We start from the raw sequence: 19,693 nt of genomic DNA, 5'->3' as shown, positions 1-19,693 counted from the left end.
AATGCAAAGCTTAATCACATTTTAATTGTAAAAACTATAACTGGATAAGATTGTCACCTTCAAATAGTGTATGTGTTCATGATGTTCACAACAAAGGTAAATGCAACTTCCATGTAGCCTGCACGATTTGATGGAAGCCCTAGATTGGATGGCTTAAGTTCCTTTTATTAAGAGGTGCCTGCAATCAAACATTACGAATGTTATGATCCACATGTATTTCAATCAGTTTAATTGTTAATTTTACCATTGTAAAAGCAGAATGTTACTCAGCTTCTCGACGTGGTTGTCGACAGCATGGTTTCAAAGTCTTTCAGCATCAAAATTCGTCTACAAATAAAAAATTAAATTTAAACACTTTCAGGCCATTTTCACTGCACATGCAATAGAATTTAATCGAATCAATTATACCAAGATTAATAGCAAGCTCACGAACCGCCAACCCGAACCAACTAAAACCCACCACATGTCCACATTCTAAGAAATGCCTCACAAGTGGCAATCCAGCTAATTAAGCCAACATCAAAATTCAAAACCTCAAAACAATAAAAAGGTCTAAAAATGGCGACTCTTTCTCTCAGAACCTCATGATTCAACTGAGAACTGACAAAGACAATGAACCAGGTAGGGTCTTGCCGTCTCGGAAACAACTGAGTGAACTGACACTGACAGAAATTTCGTTACTCAAGATTCGCCACCTGGCGGACATATCTTAGCCACCTAGTGACAGCCAACAGATTTCTTGGTTAAATAAAAAAGCCAAATGCATTTTGAGGTCTCTAACTTGCTGGTAAAGACTAAAGATGAGTGCGCGTTTTCTAAACTCTGTAAAATCAATAGCCGGACTTGACGATCTTCATAAAATTGAGAGCTAATAATCACACGCAAAAAACATACGCTCATATTCCTTTTGCACTTGTATATTGATTGCTTCTTCACAACGGCGGACAAGATAATATTACTAAGCAGTAAACGTGATTACATTCAAAGGAGTCGGATTTGAAATGTTGGTTATACAACGTAAAGAGCTGAGACATTCAGATCATATTAAAAGGAAACGAATAACAGGCCAGGTTTTCAAGATTACCATATAGAGAATAAATATTACCGCTTGCGCAATAACTTAAAAAATGGAAATCAGTAGTTGTTTCCAATCTTCTTAGTAATGCGAGTGGTATTCTTTTTTTTTCTATAATTGCCTATTCAACACGTTGCACGATTATTATGTGGGGGGGGGGGGACTGCTACATCAAGTAAACTACTGGAACATATGATGAAGCTACGACTGTAAATTTTTGAAAAGTTTCTGGGTGCTACTGGATAAAACATGGCGGATCTGTTCTTATCAATCTGATTCAAAATAAGGATGCGTCGGCTTAATCGTAAAACAATTCACTAGATCGCTTTGCGCTCTTTGAATTTCTATGCGAATAATTGAATCGAATAGTAGCCGAAGGTGAAGAAGACTTTAGATTTTTGTTTGACTGACTTCGCGCTCAGGATTTTTAACTGCATTTTCGCCATCTTCCGGAATAGAACCGGCTCTTTCGGAGAAAGCTACGTTTTTCTTCTTAAGACACCCGCCGCCTCCGGATCCGGTACAGCTGTTCGACAATGACAATTGACGTGAACTGTCCACCGAATGCGAACGATCCCGTTGACGTTCGTCTTCCTCGCAGGGGCTTCCCTCTACATTTGCGATTAGTAAAACGATTGTAAAAAAGAGAAAGTTAATAATTTACGCAATTTATTTTACCTTCCGGCACTTCTTCAATATCCGAAGGAGTGGCTAAACATTCAGAACTCTCATCGATTTGCGGATTGGAACCGTCTTTGTCAGTGACCAAACGCTGGACCAGATCGATCCTAGAGTCTAGAGACAATTGTTTGCCGCTCATCAACATCCCACGGATGCGGCGTTGGGTCGCTATAAAACGACAAATTATTTTTAAAAAATATCAAAATGAAGATATCAAAAGATTAACAATTATGCTCACCTGGACAGTCATCGTCTCCGTAGCGGAACTGCGATATTTTCCTGGCCAGGTCGAAGAGAACATCGTCGTTGTCGAAGATGGCCGCGAAGCTTCCATTGATAATCTTGGGCGACATGGGACGATTGGCCAGCAACAAACTCGTTCCGAAATTCTTGTTCTTGCGTGTTTCTGTTGGAATGGAGGAAAGGTGAATGAGCAGAAGTAATTGAACAAGATTTAAAGAATTATGAACAGACATGCGGGCGTGGAAGGTCCGTGTACCCAACCACTACATCAAAATGAAACTATTCAACTTACACAATCAACACATAGACATGCTGTCATCGACTTGTTTTGTGTATTGTTGTACCTAATAGATTTCTTTCATTGTATAATATGCCATGCAATAGATATAGACCGTTTTTAAAAAATACAACAACAAACTAAACTAGGATAATAGAGTGCTATGTTTATCGGAGTTGGAAGGACGAGACACTGTTGTTCACAAAAAGGACTTGATCGTTTGCATGCTGCGAGTGTGACGTGACACAATCTCTCTCTCTCTCTCAAACGACGACCACTTCTAAAGGCCATATTTTACCGGCCAGTGGCATTTTGTTGGTTTTGGAACGAGGGACGCCGGCCACTGCCTCGTCGTCACCCGTCTCTTGTCCAGACGAATGCCCGTTTTCTTCCAGTTGATCGTCTCCGGCCATGTTGGTGGCATGATGCGAGTGGCACGCGTCAATCACGATGGCTGCAATCGACTTGATAATTTCCCAGTCACGTTCAATGTCCGTCAATTTCGTGTGCGACGAAGTGACAGTGAAACGGATGACGTAATTTCCCTTTTTATTTAAAATGGAATAGCAGAAAATTAGTAATCGAATTGAAAACAACAGAGAAATTGGTGTTTAGATCTCACCTTCAATGCTGCCGGAACGCAGTGGAGTTTGCCAGAAGTGTTGATCTTTTTCAGAAGGGCTTCTGTGAGGTCGTTGGGGCCTTTGAGACGGAATACGACCATGCCCAAATGGCGGGCGGCGGGAATTTCGAAACGACCATCCGATTTGACCATGTTTTCAAATTCTTTGGCCAGACGAACGCCCTTTTAAATGCAAAACGAGAAATCAATTTGACTTATTCGAGTGAGTCACGGTTAAAGTTTTCTTACGTGGCGGACGTGCTTCTGAAGGCCGTTTAGACCGTAACTGCGGATGACGAACCAAAGTTTCAAAGCGCGGAACCTCTTGCTCAAAGGAATTTGCCAATGCTGTAACAAAATCACGAAAATGTTATCGCTGAATGAAAATTGGAATTGATTTTATAATTCGAGGACTCACCATATAATCAATGGCCATTCCTGAAAAGTTAACACCAGCAAATTTTACGAATTTATTTGATTGTTATTTTAACGGAATTTGGATAAAACATTCTAACCTGAATTCTCGTGTTTGAGGTAGAGCGGTTCCACGTTGAAGGTGCGGTGAAGAGCGCCGGCATTCTTCACCCTGTGATAAAACAATCCAAGTTTATTCACATTGAATGAAACCGGTAAAATTGATTATTACTTACCACATGGCGGTGCAGTCGAAATGGACCATCATCCATTTGGACGGGTTGAAAGCAATCGAGTCGGCAAATTCAATACCGTCAAGCCAGTGGCGAAATTCAGGGCAGAGGAAAGCCGTTCCGGCGTAAGCGGCATCGACATGCAGCCAAATATCCTCAGAGCGACCTAACCAAACAAAATCATTCATTATTATTATCTAAGTAATTTTAAAAAATAACAATTCAATTGAAGTGTCCGACTTACAGACGATGCCAATCTCTCGCAGGTGATCAAAAGCGCAGGCTCCAGTCGTGCCCAGTGTAGCGCAAACCTAAAGAATTCGACAAAATGGAAATAGATGAAGACCGTACCAGCTGTTACGTCATTCTTTTCTTATCGACAACTTACGAAGAATGGAATCAGTCCCTTCTCGCGATCTTGGGCGATGGCCGTGGCCAATGTATCGCCTCGCATACTGAGCTCGTCGTCGCTCTCGATGTAGCGCAATTTGACCAGCCCGATCAATCCGGCTTTCTCCACTGAGCTGTGGGCCTGTGAACAACGTCAACGACCAAACACCATGTAGTTGATCTAAAGACGGGTCATCCCGCTTCTGTCTCAATTGATTATTAAATTACCTGGTCAGAGCAATAACCCACCAGACGGCTGTTGATTTCAGCATCTTCCAGATCTGGATATTGGATTTTGTAGCGTCTTATGGCTTCCGTCCGTCCAGCCAATAAAGCCACGAATGTCGATTCGCTGGCTGTCGTCTGCGTAATACCCAAAACAAAATGGAACGATTTACACACTGGGAAAAAAAAACGAATCAAGACAATCGATTTGTCGTCCATCTGCGGACAAGTGTAGGCCTATTACACTGGTATGGAACACATGGACCCAAGTACACAAGTGTCGAAGGGGGGAGGAGCAAACACAAAATCAAACCCATACTTGGATGACTCCTCCACCCAAGCTGTCGCTGCGAGCGTGCAAGAACTCGGAGGGTAAACCGATCATCTTGCCCAGCCAATCCATCACCAACGATTCCAATTCGGTGCAAGCTGGACTCGAAGCCTGCGATGGGCCGGCGATCGGGGCACCCAATGATAAATGGAAAACACAAAAAAAAACCGGCTCATTATTAAAGAGTCGCAACTGTTTGATAATATCAGTCACTGGGAAATGACGTTTATACCCAAGTGAAGCCCAAACAACCGATGGCGTCGGCTAGCATGTCGCCCAACAGCGAGGGAAAAGAATTAAGAGCCGGGAAATAAGCGTGCATGTAGGGGCTCTGCCAGTGAGTCACCTGCGTGAAAATTTAAAAAAAAACACACATGAATTAAGCGCACTATTAATTAATTGCCATTGCTCCTATACAAGTATTCGTACAAATAGAGGCTGTCTGATAAAGTGTCAATCAGAAAAAAAAGCCACCAGTTTGTTCACTACTACAGTAAAGCCGCTTATTTTCATTGTGATGAGACTTTGTGTCATCGCATCATGACGTAATTCAAAAAATAAAAAGGAAAGAATAACATGTGTAAAATGTGTCTGCCGTCTGGAAGGGTGGAAGCTCGGTGATAGGGCGATACAAATGACCTTTCATCCGATCCTTTCCATTTCTTATGACGGGCGTCTAAATAATAACAAAAAAAAAAGGGGTGGGCGATGCAGGCGCACATATGGAAGAAAAAATATAAAAAAGGAGAAACAGAAGTAGCGCTTTTTTATCGGCGTCACGACACTCGCCAGGCTTGAAAAGATCAGTCTTCGTCAACATCCTAAATCCCTACCCAAACAAATCGTAGTCGTTGACATGGCAGACACACACACACACATGAGAAGTAGCTTATCATTACTACAGAGGAGTTGCGACAAGAATTGAATCCTTACATTATTATTATTATTACTAGTACTACTATAACTGGATTACTAGATGGGCGATATGGTTGGTATATAGGGCACCGTCGTCGTCGGATTTACCCATATATTATTACCGGATTTTTTTTCAGCCGCCGGATCAGCAGCTGGGGCGCTGTATAACATTGTCATAAATATGGGAACATATAAAAGAAAAACGACTTACTCCAGGCATGACGACACGTTCAACGTCAGCGAAGATGGTGTCCCAATCTTCGCCCAGCTCGGGCGCCTGCTCCGGCAGCAGGTGTCGAATGTAGCCTGGCTTAACGTCGGGGAAAACGCGTCGCTGGCGGATGTTTTGCAGGTAGTCGGCGATATAATCCACCATCTCCTTGCCTATTATTCATCAAAAATAAGGGAAGAAAGGACAATATTGAATAGATAAAAACGTCTGAAAAGAAAGAGATCAATGATGGCACAAGTGCATATTGTCATAAATATCCGAAAGGAAAATGATTAACAGATGAATAAATATCAATAAAATACGGCTGTTACACTTATTCCATCCCCCACCACCCCTCTGCTGACAATAATTCTTCGCCTAAATTCTCCCATTTCGAAAAAATGGTCTGGCGCTTTTGTCAATGCAACTGGAATATATGAGATGGATATAAAATTCCCAGGCTAAGCGGGAAGAATAGAAAAAGAAAACTTCCGGAAGAATTCCCCAAACGAAACTGGGGATCTAATAGGAAAAATGGTCGGAAACAAAAGAGCACTTGATCTCGCCTGATCTGCTGCTGAACGTCTCGTTTTTCATATTGGATCCCGTCGGCTGATTTGTGACGGTGACGGCCATCGGCCGTCACAATATATTTAGTCTATACGCCACGAGATATGAAAAGCCATCGATTGTGCCAGACTCTCTCTCACCCGCCCGCACCCGCTTCCTTGGTCCAGGTTTGGCCGGAACGAATCCAGCGCGAGAGGCTCTCACTCATCGGGGTGGTGGCCGGGAGTGTAATAGATTGAACCCCCCATTTCCACCTTATATAATACACACAATATGCCCCTTTTTTTTCTAAATGTCGCCGGGCACGTCTGAGCATCAGCGTCACCTCGGACCCAGACTCGCCGCTCCTGGACGGATGTAAATCGCACCCGCCGACGTTGGTTTAAAAATCATTTAAAATACGCCGTACGTACCTCTTTGGCGATACTCGTCGAAATCCATGTTAGCGTCGTTAGTTTAGTTAAAAACAATCTGAAAAATAAAAGATAACGAGAAATGAAACGGACATTTTTAAAAAATTGGTTGGCGGGATCTTTTTTAAATCAGTTAGAAATGGCGGGGGAGGGAAATTTGAAAAGAATTTCTTAAGGATTTCAGTTTTTGACGTCTAGCAGACAAGCAGACATATACATGCACGTTACTGAGAAAGAGGAGAGAGAGAGAGGGGGAGAAAGTTTGTATGCCCGTCCGTAAACTTATTCCCCTGCTAAAACCCCCAAGAGAGAAAAGAGCGTTTGCACAAGGATAGATAATAATAGTGACATCGTTTGTCAAGCTAGACGCGCTCTAGACAACGTCCAAACTGGACTGGACAAAAATGGCCCGAAAAAAATGACTGATGATAAGAAAAATGTCATGAATCAAATCAGCTAATAAAATAGTTGACTTTTGCAACCGGTTATTCATGAACCGTAAATTCAGCGCTATCGGTTTAAACTAGTCAATTGAAAACACGCAACCACAAGAAACAATTTAACAAAAACATCCGGTAGGAGCAAATGGTTTTACGATACCTTAATTTGAAAATAAATTCGGAATCTAAAATTTATTTTTCTCGTTCGATGAATTAAGTTCGGCCAATATATAGAACTGGATTGGATTTGGACGAATGTGTGTGTGCGGTTCTCACTGACTTGACGGAGCGTTTTTTTATTGCTACAAACCAAGTCCCCGGCTGGTGCTCGACTGACTCTGAGCAATCGGAGGGATTCGGTCATGTCCTTTTCATAGTCTTTTTCTCTTTTTTCTTTCCATTTTCCCTCCTATTTTTTTTCTTCTTTTTATTTCTTATTTTTTGTCACATGGAATAGAGCGGGAGCGACCCTCCCACTCCGTCTATCCCTCCTCCAACCAACCGCCACCTAAACGCACAGCAGCAGTGCGGCCTCCAGTACGTAACCCACTCCCGCCCACTCACGCTAATATACGACCGTGCTGTTCAAGATTCATGTGAAAACTCTTTCTATTTTTCAAAGTTGAATTCTTAACTTTCAATATGGCTGAATAACAGACCAATGAATTACTCCCATATAGTCCTAATACAGACCCGTATACGCAAAACACTCACAAGCTCACAATAGCAAAAGTTCCGCGTCATTGGTTTGCTACCCCCAATAGTATAAATCGCATAGGAGCAATTCATTCTTTAAAAAAGCTTTACGTAAGCACAAGTTTAATTTAGTCAAATGTGGAGGGGGCAATGAATAAGCCTGTTTATCCGTTGAAATTGTTCCGCCATTTTTTTTTCGTCCCGACTGAAAATGTCCGGGAACGGAAGAAAGGGTTTGGCAATAAAATAACGACCCCTCCTAATTCATGTTCTCCTTCGATAGACGTCAAACGCGAGAGCGTCACTGTGCATTTGTATTGCACGTGAATATTGCTCCTCCCACCTCCTTAGATATGATACGCAAATCAACTGCACATGACCAATTGGTCTCCAGTCATCCGCACACTGGCACTCTCTTCCCCCCCCCCCAAAAAAAACCTTATATCATAACTACAAGCTGTTACTGGTACACTGCAACTAGGGGGGGGGGAATTATATTGTACGTTTGATATTATACCGGGCTAGTATTAGATATATAGTGTCTACCTTATCAATTCCGGAGCGTCAGCGTGGAGGAGGAAAAAGAAGGTCATTCATTTTGGTCGGACACGGCTGTTGCAGGCCGATATCCACAGGCGGACAAATGACGAGAGAGGAGCTCTCTGGTCACTTACACAAAAGATTCAGGAACAATTCCTAGAAAGAAAAGAAAAGAGAATTGAAAAATAATTTCACGGATCACTTGGCTTCCACCATTACAAGAGTTTCTTCCGACACAAACATCAAATAATCCGAATGGTTTTTTTTATTTTTGGGCTTACAGAATCTGGAAACCACTCCGCAGCTGCCGGCCGACTGATTACGTTCGATAGTTGGGAAGTGGTGTTTGATTCTCAACTGTCCGTTGCTCCTGTTGTTCCTGTCCGGCCCCGCCGGGGTGTAATAATACTCTTATGCCATTTTACAGATATCTTTATGTGTGGTAAGACGTGGTCACAGAGGAACTGTATACACAGCGTCAATATTCGTACTGTGGTTGTTGTGTCGGCGATGATATCTTGAACGTGATTCATTCCGGCTGTCTTGTCGTTCCGCACGGACGACTCGGCTGTTGCGGAAGGCCTCCATCTCGTCGAGTCTGCGATACTCAACACTCTTTTTTCTTCTACTCCGGGGGTGGTGTATAGCGGTGGTCGGAAGCTGACGACGAGTGGATTAGTGCTGATAAGTGGATTTATCGTCTACTTTTCTCTTCCGCACATTCTGGTTGTTTTCTTGTTGACTTATTTACTCAACTCCGGCGCGACATTTGTTGCCGAGACACTAAACTTTGATGTTCTTCACATGCGTCATGCATACACACACACATACACTATTCCTTGGCTACTATCAACCAGTAAGCCGCGTCGTTTCTTGGTTTTTGATCCATCGGAAAGTTAAAAGACCTTCAGATCAATCACCAAAACTTGGCATCAATCAGTTGCGTTGAAGACATTTCCATTTAATCTCCATCGACGGATACGGATCAAAATGTTAAATTCTACCAAGACAGTGTAGAAAGAGTAATCGCCATTGTTAGAAAGCAAAATTGAAGCGCATAATAATAATAATAATAATAACTCGCAGTATGTTTGGAAAATCAAGGCTCTTTCTGCAGAGGATCGAAAATAAGACGACAGGAACCAGAAATGGCCAATTAGCCGCCTCTCCGATCTGTGGCAATTGCGCAAGTTCAATCTCCCAAGTATAGAGAAACAAAAAGCTTCAACATGCAGTTTAATCCCGAGCCAGCACGCGGCTCATTAGAAATTCCCCCCCAACTAAATGCTCAAAGTTTTGCTTTTCTATTTGTCATGTTTGCCATCGACTGTCACTGCTCTCATCAAAAACAGCGGGCGAAATATAAGCTTTTTCGTCAAAAGTCAAATCCCCCAGATTTCTGTTTTTTCCAAAATTAATGAATGAGAAATGTCTTTTGATTTGACCTTTTACACAAAGACAATGTCAACCCCCCAAATCGGAGAAGTTTTGACGTACAGGAGAGAAGGAAAAAAAAGCGCACGCACACACTCAACACGAACTGAAAGGTTTCGTAATTTTTTCCCTTGTAAGTGGAGGACAGTTTTTCGGAGTCCCTCTATGGCTTGGGTGGTCTACGACCGGCGTCTACCGGAGCAGACGCTCCGCTGCAGAAACCCTAGAGCGGAAAGAGGCGATTACGCAAAACCGGACACCCGAAAAAAAGGACAAAGAAGAAAAAAGTAGTGAAGGACATCCACATTTCACCTGCTGACCGTATCAAAAAGGCTGGGCAGTTTCGCTCTGTCTCCAACCGTTTCAATAAAGAGCTAACGATTCCGTTCGATAATTTTCAATCTACTATTTTAAAGAGAGCGCGGTGCTACATAATCCCATTAGTGACTTAAAAGTTTCGCCTTGACTGAAAAAAAGAAGAAGAAAATTTTATTTAAAAAACAAAAAGTGGAATCCTGTTACTAGCCGTTTGCGTTATCAACACGATCTATACCAGATTTACAAAACTTAAAGAAGCCCCCCAAATTAATAAAGGAAAGGACATTTAAACGAGGTCAAAAGCTCAAGGAAAGTGATGCGAAAATCACGACTACATCAACGTTTTTAGTATTAAAATTTATTCGCCATTCTATTTCAGACTGAATGACGCAATCAAATGTCACTGAACATATTCACCTGCTAACAGCGAAGGTTAAATTTTTAGTCAGATTTGATTTTGGGGAAGAGGACAGTTCCTTGAGCGCCGAGAGAAGTGTCGGCGGTACTGGATCGTAGCCGAGCGAAATTCCAGTCGCGATTTTCCCGTGGCACACCCAATTTGTCTTAATGGAAATATTTCATCCTTTTAAAATCATGATCCCGGAAATAGCTTTCGTCATTCGAAAGGAATCAACTTACCGAGCAAACGTTCACTGTAAGAAGGCACGATCGGTTGAAGAAGCGTTCCCACTACCCTTGCAGTTTCCATGGTGACGGCCAATGTGGCATTCAGTTTGTCAATCTTGCCTTCTTTTTTCAACTTCCAGGGTTCCATAGTCTGGAAAAAACCATTGGCACCTCGAACTAAAGTCATGATTTGGTCAATTCCTCTGTTAAATTAAACAATCAATGATTAGATTTAATTTGTTTAGAAGAGGAAAACAAACGAATTTACTTGTAAAAGTTCCACTGTAGATATTCTTCGTGAACAATGTCAGGAGTGCGTTGTAAAAGATCAAGCAACTCTAATCCTGGAGAACCACAGGCTTCAAAATCTGACGGACTGACCGCAAGTCTTATCTGCAAAGGATTCAAATTCTTGCCACAGCAGCGGTTGACTAGATTGCCGATGCCGTCGGCCAAATTAGAGTTGGCGATTCGCACCAGCTTCGTCATACTAAAATCTTTGTCATTTTCAAAACTATTAAGATTAATAAACAAATGACTTGAGAACAATGTAGGACTCACTTCCATCACTGGCTGGAACTCCTTCATGTAACAGAAAATAACGGAGTCCAGTTGCTGTTGCGATATTGATGCAAGACTGAGGGCTGACGACGTTACCCGTAGTTTTAGACATTTTTTGATCGTCGGCCAGCCAATGGCCGTGTACTAGTAAACATTTCGGGGGATCAAAACCAGCAGCCAAAAGGAAGGCTGGCCAGTAAATACTATGGAATTTTAAGATATCTTTTCCAATCACATGAACACTCGGCGGCCAGATATTCTGTGGAATTAAACGTTCAGATACGTTAAATGTGTTGAAAATATTAATTTTTTAAAATATTACCTTGTCAGAATGTGAGTGTTTGGCGACAGTCATGTAATTTAGCAATGCATCGAGCCACACGTAAATTGTTTGAGAAGGATCTTCTGGAACTGGAATACCCCAAGACAATCTTGCACGAGGCCTAGATACTGACAAGTCTACAAGATCTTGTTCAAGCCATGATTTTACAAGATTGTAATGCCGCACAGGTCGAACAACGGGACCTGTAAAAAATTGTTTGGTTTTGTAATTTTGATGTACACACTGAAAAAAAGGAAACTTACCACTGATCAACCATTTTAAAAGTTCCCCTCTTAGCTTTGATAACTTGAACAAATAGTTTTCTTCGCTGAACCATTCAACGGGCCGATTAGATTCTGTTGAGACTCGTTGCTCACGACCATCAGGCAATTTCACTAGTGTGGTTTGATCTTCTGTAACAAATGTTTCATCGGCTGTGCAATACCAACCTTCATATTTTCCTTTATAGATGTACCCTTTATCTGAAAGAATATTCTAAAAAAATGGCTCATTAATATGTGAAACATATTCACATTGCACTGACATTTACCCAAAATGAGTGAACGTTTTCTTTGTGTCGATTTTCAGTAGTCCTGATGTAATCGGTATAACCAATTTCACATTTGTCCAAAGCATTTTTAAATAGAACAGAAACCTGATCACAGAATTGGCTGGGATCTTTATTGGCCTGTAATGATGCTTGTTGGATTTTTAGGCCATGCTCATCAGTCCCAGTAGAAAATACAACAGGGCTGCAACCAATTAAACGATGAAATCTGGCTGAGGAATCAGCAAGGACTGCTGTGTAGACATGCCCAATATGAGGCTCTAAATTAAAGGGAAACAAATATTGTAGTACTATTTGAAATGCTTACATATGAAAATAAAACTCATGAAAACACCAAACCTGCATTGACATAAAATATAGGTGTTGTGATGAAATATGGCTCATTTTTTGTGGTAGAAAATTGCCTTAAGCTTCCATCATTAACTTTAGTTCTTTTTTCGTTAAATTTTGAATGAATAAACAAATTATAAGAAAATGAAAAACGTGTTCGAAGAAATCTCATTTTGCCGCTGTCTAAGCAGACGACTGAAGTCACCAAATAGTTATTTAGTTAATCAGAGCCATCTACTGATTGGAATAATAACATAACGCGGAAAATTTGATAAAACATGTTAAAATGATAAATAATCATTTGAAACACACATTTATTAATTGTCTATTGATTTTCTAATTAATTAAAAAACATTTCATCAACAAAAAGGGACGAAAAAGTGGTTTCCCATACCGGGAATCGAACCCGAGCCTCTTGGGTGAAAGCCAAGTATCCTAGCCACTAGACCATATGGGATATACACAATTGTCAAAATAATGTTGTATAATCTACAAGTGAGAAAAAATTTATTTTGTGCGCATTTCGACATGCTAATAACGTTAAAATAGCCAAATATGAATGAAATAACATAATTAGGCAATGAACGCATTTAATACATCTTGTTCTTAAATTCACAAAGAAAATTATCAACTTATTGTGCTAGAAATAAAAAAGGTTTCCCATACCGGGAATTGAACCCGGGCCTCCCGGGTGAGAGCCGGGTATCCTAACCACTAGACAATATGGGATGTGAATTGACACGCTAGTTCTTAAATCCAGTGGCTGGAAATTTGTCTAAACTAATCAACAAAAGGCTAAAAATATTTTCGATACTAAATCGATCTAATCTATCAGCGTCAAAACATTAACTGATCTTTTCCATTTTTTTATTTTCAAAATCTTATTGGACAAAGAAGGAGGAAAGCAAAAAAAAAAAAATTGTGCGTCTGTTTTTTTTATTGACCAATAAAATCAATGGGGTTGTAACTTAATTTGTCTGATTGAATTATTGAAAGTAGGCGAGTTCGTCAATTTAATTTGGATGTACAGCGTAAACACTGATTGAAGGATTGAATTGATTTTCATCGTCTCTTTTTTTTTAGTATGAATTATTATTTCAAGGCACTCGCCCAAGTGTCCCTTCGCTTCTAGATATTTTCATTCTCTATTCTATCACGTATCACACAATTAACCACATCCAAGTTTCTGTTACAGTGCAAACTATCTGTTCTTCATAACTTGATGTCTCTTTGAAATACGACCGCAAAAGACCCCCAGCAAAAGAATTAATCCAACAAATGAGAGCCCCACCGCTAGGAAAACGTGTTTGGCGGGCGAATTACTCAGTTGTTCGACTAAATCGTTGACTGACTCCAGATGCATGACCTGTGAAATATATAAATGTGTGTCAATTGATTTATGTCACGGATTAATTACTCGGTATGGTATAAGGCATACTTGTGAAGCCTTGGCGAATAATTGCGTCCTCGTAGTAAGCATATCAAAACATTTCGGATCAAATTTCGCTTGCCCTTGCTCTTTAAAACGCAAGAGACATTTCAATCCTATTTACAAGTCACATAATTTAACAACTTTCGCACTACAGATTTAAAAAACTGAACATACTTCGACCCTCTCCAGGTGGAACATCTTTGCAAAATGTGACTAAATCGATAGCACAAGCTCGGTGAAGCAATGGATCGGCTTGAATGTCAATCTGGACAGCCGTTATAAGCAGAGCGATGTGGCGTCGACATTCGACATTAGTCAACGTGTCAAATTTTCTTTTCAAGCATTCTTCCACTTGACCTTGTCTGTTGTTTTCAAGCTCTTCAGGTCCACAGTGCACTTCAATCTTATTACAGCAGAAGCAAGTGTTGATGAAGATGATTTTCCCTTAACATGGTAGATGGACACAACATACCTCTTTATCGCAGACACTCACAAGAACAGGATCAAGCTGATAATGTAGAGCTTGTTGTTCCATTATAACCGTTAAATGGTCGGCACAGGACTGGGTCAGCGGCTTTTTAGAAACGAAGTTCTGTTTCAGGCAATCGACAACTTTCCCTTCAAGTTCGCGATCCTTAGGTGCACTCTGCCAAACCTATTCAAATTAACAGTATTATAGAAACAGGATCGATAGTATTACACGCAAGAGTAATAAAATACCGCAAGACAAAATTTCGGTATGTCCATGGTGCATGCTTTCTTCAGAGCAGGATTGAAACGAATATCAAGATTCTGTTCAGCCATCCGTTCCAAAATCAATTCTTTGCAATGAAGTTCTAGAGTGGTGTCGTCCAGATGGCTCTAAGAAAGCAAATAAAAGTGGTAGACATTCTTTTAAAAAAAGGTGAGGGAAAGGTCAAAACTACTTTTAAACATTCCAGAGCGCTGCTAGCATCGTTCTGGCATAATCGACGAATGGGTTCTTTGCATTGTTGAATGAGTTGGAAATCAACACCGCTGTCATCCATTTCTTCTTTTTCGACCTGGAAGATGGCTGCATGGCAAATATCATCCAGTTGTTTACGGTGGGCTTTGAGGCATTCCAAAATTCGGCCTTGTCCTGGTTTGATTTGGGCACAAAATCGCTTTTCATCGGATGCGCAAGGCTTGCGGACGTTAGGATTGAACTGGACATCTTCATGCTGTTGGAGCAGCTGGTTCCTAAGCTGTTGGCGGCAAGGTTGAGACACACGATGCTGAGATCCGACATGGTTTCCCAAACGTGAAACTAAGCTCTGTGCCACCGAGTCGTTTCGAACCATCTCGCTCAGACAAGCTACTACCTTTGGTCTAGATAATTAGAAATGAATGAACACATGAAAAAATTGGCATCAAAATACTAAAATTGGTAATGACATACTTTTCTTTAATGTTGGGACACAGACGAGAAATATCTTGTTTGCAAGCTCGTTTAAATGGGGCGCTGAAACGGAAGTCCTGTAATGCAATCAATTGGAAATGCTCGACAGCAGCTCGGCATTTGGAGTTCATGGTTGTTTCAGTGTTCATTTTATATTCAACAAGACATTCCATCACTTGACCTTCATCGCCATCATCCATTTCTTCCTAAAAATAATAAGAAGAAGGCAAAATAATAATAACGAAATTTTTTTTACGAAAGCATTCAACGCGGAAATTTACTTGGCAATGTGTTTCAAGGAAACGGCTGCAGTAGGCCGTGATGAACGGATTAAGCTCCAAGTGTTCAGCCTCTTCTTCTGTGTAGTTGCTCACTTGCTGCTTGCATACCGGGCTAAGTCTTTCCAAGTTATCCTGCAAACATTGCATTTCTTCGCCTCTTCCTGTTTTCTCAAAACAAAGCGATGCTAAATCTTCGATGCAAGGCTCTTCAACCTAGCAATTTTAATAAATCGATCCTCTAAGTCTATCATAAAAACGGTGGAATCAAGCTTGATGACGATTTTACCTCTGGAATGAGATCAACGCTGCTGGCCCTCTGTCGCATAACGCGTCGAACTTCGTCGGCACATTCGGGCTTCAGCTGAACATAAATTGGTGTCATGTTTACACAAATTATTTGAAGGAGATAAAATGTCTTACAGATGAATCAGTAGGGGGATGATAAGCATATCTGTAGAGGCAAGGTAATACGAGAGGATTACGCTGAGGTCCTATTGCATTAGCCTCTTCCGTCCAATTAGGAGCCGCATTGCAATATTGCGCAGCGTCTGATTTACACTGGGCGTACAGCTGAGAATCCAAACGGAAATCACGAGCAACAAAATATTGAATTTCGAGCAAAGCAGTACGGCAGCTCGTTGTCATAACGTCCGAAAAAACTCTGCAACGGCAAGAATAAAAGAACTTGAGCTGTGCAAATAATTTGATTACAAGGAATGAAAGAAAAATAACCCACTTATCCATAAGACAAGAAATAACGCTGGCCGGCTGGGTATCGACGGGATTTTTACAAGCAGTCTCGACAACACTAGAGCAGGATGTTTTGAGCAAAGAATCCACCTGCCAGTCTGATCCGGCGTCAGTGACACGTATCAAATCTTCCAACTGTGACATTTTATCGAAAACAACATTATAAGAAAAAATTCAATAACCAGTGTGAATAAATGAAGAAATTACCGCACGGAGACACGTATCAGAAATGCCGTTTTGCCTCCTGGCATGCTTCATTAAACAGTGGAGAGTTTTTCCGCCGATTTCCCTGAACCCAGAATTAACCACTTGTTAATTCCACCATAAAAATAAAATAGGAAAAAGAAACAATTTGTAATTACTTTGTACGGCAGTTGGTTTTAATGTCTTCCTGGCAAGAGTAAACCACTTCAGGGGATAAGCGATAATCTTCCAATAGCTGTCGGCGATGATCCAGCATCTCTGCTTGGCACTCGCCTCCAATGCCATTGCCTGCGACCAAATTCAGAGTCGTTAACCTTAACGAGGAAAATTGTTGTCACGATTATTTTAGCACACCTGCATGCAATGCGCTCTCCAAGCAAAGAAGAACTTGAGCCAGTTTAACTTTGCGGTCTTTGACAGGTGAATTCGTCTCTTTGAAGCATTTATGCTCGATGATTTCTTGTTTGCAAGCTCTGACTAGACCTTTGCTGACTTTGTAATCTTCAGAAACTAGTTGCTGACGACGAACCAATTTCTCTCGACACTTTACATAAATAAATTTGGGTTAATTGTTTGAATGTTCAAAAGACTATAAATGGAGTTATACTTTAGTGCTCATATCGTTCTGCATTTTGTTTTTGATGAGACATTTGTAAACACGTCCCCCACCAGCTTGAGTGTTGCGACAAAATCTTTCACGATCATCTCGACAAGCGAGAAAAAGTGGTCGATCCAAATGATAATCATCCGCCTATTAATTTGTAAAAATAACGTGAACTGGCTATTATAATAGAAATAAAAATGATTTGCCTGGAGTTCAGCAACCCGCAACGTTTGTAAATGGCATTCTTTAGTCAAATTTCGTACATGCTCCGACAAGCATTCAATCGTTGATCCTTGTTTGTGGTCTCTCTATGAATTTGAAAATGACATAAAGACATGAATTTTAAATTACTGACAAATAGAAATACTTCTTCTTCAGAATCTAGCCGGCCACAGTTGAATTTGGAAATGTCATCCTGGCAGGCAGTGGTGAATTTTTCAACCAAGCGAAAATCGCTAAATATGATTGAACCAATTTTCACAAGAAATGATTTGCATTGCCCTGAGTTCAAGGAGATACATTTAAACCATAGTTCTGTCATTTTGCCATCATTTATTACCTTGGGCAACAGAGTCAGAGTTTTCAAGAAGGCAAGAAAGTTTATGGCCTTCAAGCGATTGGTCTTTGCATTCTTCCAAATTTTTCAGCTCTTCAGAGCACATTTTTTCAGCAGCTTCCAAAAATTGGTCACCTTTAGTTAGATTTAGTTTGAACTGCCAAAGGAACTATAAAAAGAAAAAAATTAAGGTGCGCCTATTGCACCGTGGAGTCCACGGCCCTCTAGTGTCACTTTGTGCTATTGCACCGTGGATCCACGGCGTTCTAGTGTCACTTTGTGCTATTGCACCGTGGTTCCACGGCGCTCTAATGTCAAAATATGCTATTGCGCCGTGGAGTTTAGCACACACACCGGCACGTTTAACCAAAGTAACCCTGTGTCGCAAGGCTGGTGCTCCTTACGAAAATTGCCGACACTCGCACATATCCAATCTATAAGGACTGGAAAGCATGCTCTCCCAATACTGCCTCCCAAGATTCACCTTGTGGCTGTAACACAGTCACTCCTACTGCGATTGCTCATATTAGCAATGATGTCCGCTGTGATCGACCTAGTTGAAAACAAAATCGTATATAAGTGTCGACCCTTTTAACCCCAAAGAAAACGGACCTGCATTGAAATGTCCAGCAACTTACAGTTACTTATGTTAGTATACGCTAGCAGTTACTAGCGGCATATGCCGCTAATGGTTATACCACAGCCGCGATAAAATCCGTCGGGAGTATTATCGATAAACAACGACGATATATTGGCTGATGCATCTAAAGTCATTGTAATCTGGTAAGGGACATCTGTATCCTCCTTTTCGACCTGTGCAAATAGTCATAGGCCCTAATTAAAAAATGAGTAACACTGCAACCATTAAGAAATTTTACCCTTGTGACTTGTGTCGTGAACGAAAGAATCGCCCATGCCCGATATAGCCTAGATGACTAGTCCCAGATTCTCAGTACGTCGAATTGCAGTGATTTCGACAGCCAACAAGTGCTCTTGAAGCAGCTCAACCCAAGATTGACCCCCCCCCATGATTATTTTACAAATTGCATTTGTTGAGTAATATACCTATTTTACTTCTTTAATGGTGAACAAATGAAATGAGAAAAACGGAAAGAAAAAGAAAAAACTTGCTCGTTCTTCAGTAGAGTTTGGTTTTTTGCCCAAGCATCAACATTGTCGATCCTATTCTTTCACCACTGCTACGACTTTTGATAGCCATAACGACATCGTAATTTTTATCAAGCGGCTTGAGGAAGACTTTGTGCACTTGCGTCGCGGTGATTCAAAGTCGGTGAAATCTTATAACAACGACCCTAGGAAAGGAAGCAAAAGAAGGTATATAGCAGCTAGGGCAGTCCACGCCACCTGGTATCCACGGCGCAATAGCATATTTTGACATTAGAGCGCCGTGGATCCACGGTGCAATAGCACTAAGTGACACTAGAGCGCCGTGGACTCCACGGTGCAATAGATTTTTCCAAAAATTAAAAATGTAACCTTTAATTCTGAAATGAGTACTTTAATAAAATAAAAAAGAAACATACAGAATGACATTCTATTTTGATATCAGAGTCACTATCACTTCTCCTGTTTTGAAGGCAGTCAAGAACAGCCAAATCATTTGGAAGAATTTGAGAGCTGCAAAGACGTGTCACGTCGTCTTTACAAACCGGGTTCGTAGCAATTTTTCCGGTGACATCCAAAGCTCCAACCGAAATAAAAGTTGTTAAGGTCACTAATAGAAAACTAACACCTTGGAATAACATCTTCTATTCCAGTCACTACTTATCAGTTGATTTGAAATTTATTTTTAAGATTGAATTAGAGAACAGTCACATCCCACACTTGGTCAGAATGAACATATTCAGGGACCACAGCAGACGTCAGCCGCGTCACACAGTCTACTGTTTGTTCCGCTTTCGCTATCATCTCTCATCTGTTGCCCAAGAAACCTTATAGGTTTCTGCAACCACCTTGTTCAAGTACCGCTTTAAAAAAATCTTCTCAGCG

General features: G+C 41.0%; 4 protein-coding genes, 2 non-coding genes and 1 pseudogene across 6 annotated transcripts in view; 1 reads left to right on the top strand and 6 right to left on the bottom strand.

Moving 5' to 3' along the window:
- LOC124336054 overlaps nt 1-19,693 on the bottom strand; it is a 570,649-nt pseudogene that overhangs the window by 967 nt on the left and 549,989 nt on the right.
- The window catches only part of LOC124336181, a 455,543-nt gene that overhangs the window by 222,181 nt on the left and 213,669 nt on the right, over nt 1-19,693 (bottom strand). The gene's annotated exons all lie outside the window — the stretch shown is intronic.
- The window catches only part of LOC124336700, a 580,524-nt gene that overhangs the window by 444,588 nt on the left and 116,243 nt on the right, over nt 1-19,693 (top strand). The window lies entirely within an intron of this gene.
- On the bottom strand, nt 1,426-7,583 carry LOC124336119 (histidine decarboxylase-like). The gene is made up of 17 exons (XM_046789782.1): nt 7,201-7,583; nt 6,601-6,658; nt 5,618-5,790; nt 4,724-4,837; nt 4,480-4,602; nt 4,164-4,298; nt 3,934-4,077; nt 3,790-3,856; nt 3,549-3,711; nt 3,414-3,484; nt 3,317-3,336; nt 3,148-3,246; nt 2,899-3,081; nt 2,575-2,821; nt 1,995-2,162; nt 1,754-1,924; nt 1,426-1,686 (listed from the first exon to the last, which is right to left on the bottom strand). Exons 2-17 carry the CDS (start codon nt 6,626-6,628, stop codon nt 1,466-1,468), a joined length of 2,127 nt encoding a protein of 708 aa, XP_046645738.1. The 5' UTR covers nt 6,629-6,658; nt 7,201-7,583; the 3' UTR covers nt 1,426-1,465.
- On the bottom strand, nt 10,173-19,597 carry LOC124336545 (Golgi apparatus protein 1-like). The gene is made up of 26 exons (XM_046790394.1): nt 19,228-19,597; nt 17,687-17,852; nt 17,495-17,628; nt 17,334-17,435; nt 17,131-17,274; nt 16,878-17,067; nt 16,682-16,811; nt 16,527-16,608; nt 16,306-16,454; nt 15,990-16,230; nt 15,856-15,930; nt 15,570-15,782; nt 15,289-15,494; nt 14,795-15,218; nt 14,589-14,729; nt 14,341-14,523; nt 14,043-14,271; nt 13,875-13,981; nt 13,760-13,802; nt 12,089-12,366; nt 11,802-12,033; nt 11,539-11,741; nt 11,217-11,475; nt 10,924-11,152; nt 10,668-10,858; nt 10,173-10,591 (listed from the first exon to the last, which is right to left on the bottom strand). Exons 1-26 carry the CDS (start codon nt 19,447-19,449, stop codon nt 10,470-10,472), a joined length of 4,695 nt encoding a protein of 1,564 aa, XP_046646350.1. The 5' UTR covers nt 19,450-19,597; the 3' UTR covers nt 10,173-10,469.
- On the bottom strand, nt 12,822-12,893 carry Trnae-uuc. The gene has a single exon. It is a non-coding gene; the product is annotated as a tRNA-Glu (tRNA).
- On the bottom strand, nt 13,094-13,165 carry Trnae-cuc. Its single transcript has one exon. It is a non-coding gene; the product is annotated as a tRNA-Glu (tRNA).

This window comes from Daphnia pulicaria, chromosome 4 (genome assembly GCF_021234035.1).
Source record: "Daphnia pulicaria isolate SC F1-1A chromosome 4, SC_F0-13Bv2, whole genome shotgun sequence".
NCBI classification, from domain to species: Eukaryota; Metazoa; Arthropoda; class Branchiopoda; order Diplostraca; family Daphniidae; genus Daphnia; species Daphnia pulicaria.
This window is presented reverse-complemented; position numbering and strand designations above follow the sequence as displayed.

Coding starts and splice junctions, on each gene's coding strand:
- LOC124336545 (XM_046790394.1), bottom strand. CDS start 19,449: ATGTTATTCCAAGGTGTTAGTTTTCTATTAGTGACCTTAACAACTTTT. Junction 15,783..15,855: donor GCGTTGATCTCATTCCAGAG/GTAAAATCGTCA, acceptor TAAAATTGCTAG/GTTGAAGAGCCTTGCATCGA. Junction 12,034..12,088: donor AAAACGTTCACTCATTTTGG/GTAAATGTCAGT, acceptor CCATTTTTTTAG/AATATTCTTTCAGATAAAGG.
- LOC124336119 (XM_046789782.1), bottom strand. CDS start 6,628: ATGGATTTCGACGAGTATCGCCAAAGAG. Junction 4,838..5,617: donor AACGTGTCGTCATGCCTGGA/GTAAGTCGTTTT, acceptor ATTTTCACGCAG/GTGACTCACTGGCAGAGCCC. Junction 2,163..2,574: donor CAACAAAATGCCACTGGCCG/GTAAAATATGGC, acceptor CCATTCCAACAG/AAACACGCAAGAACAAGAAT.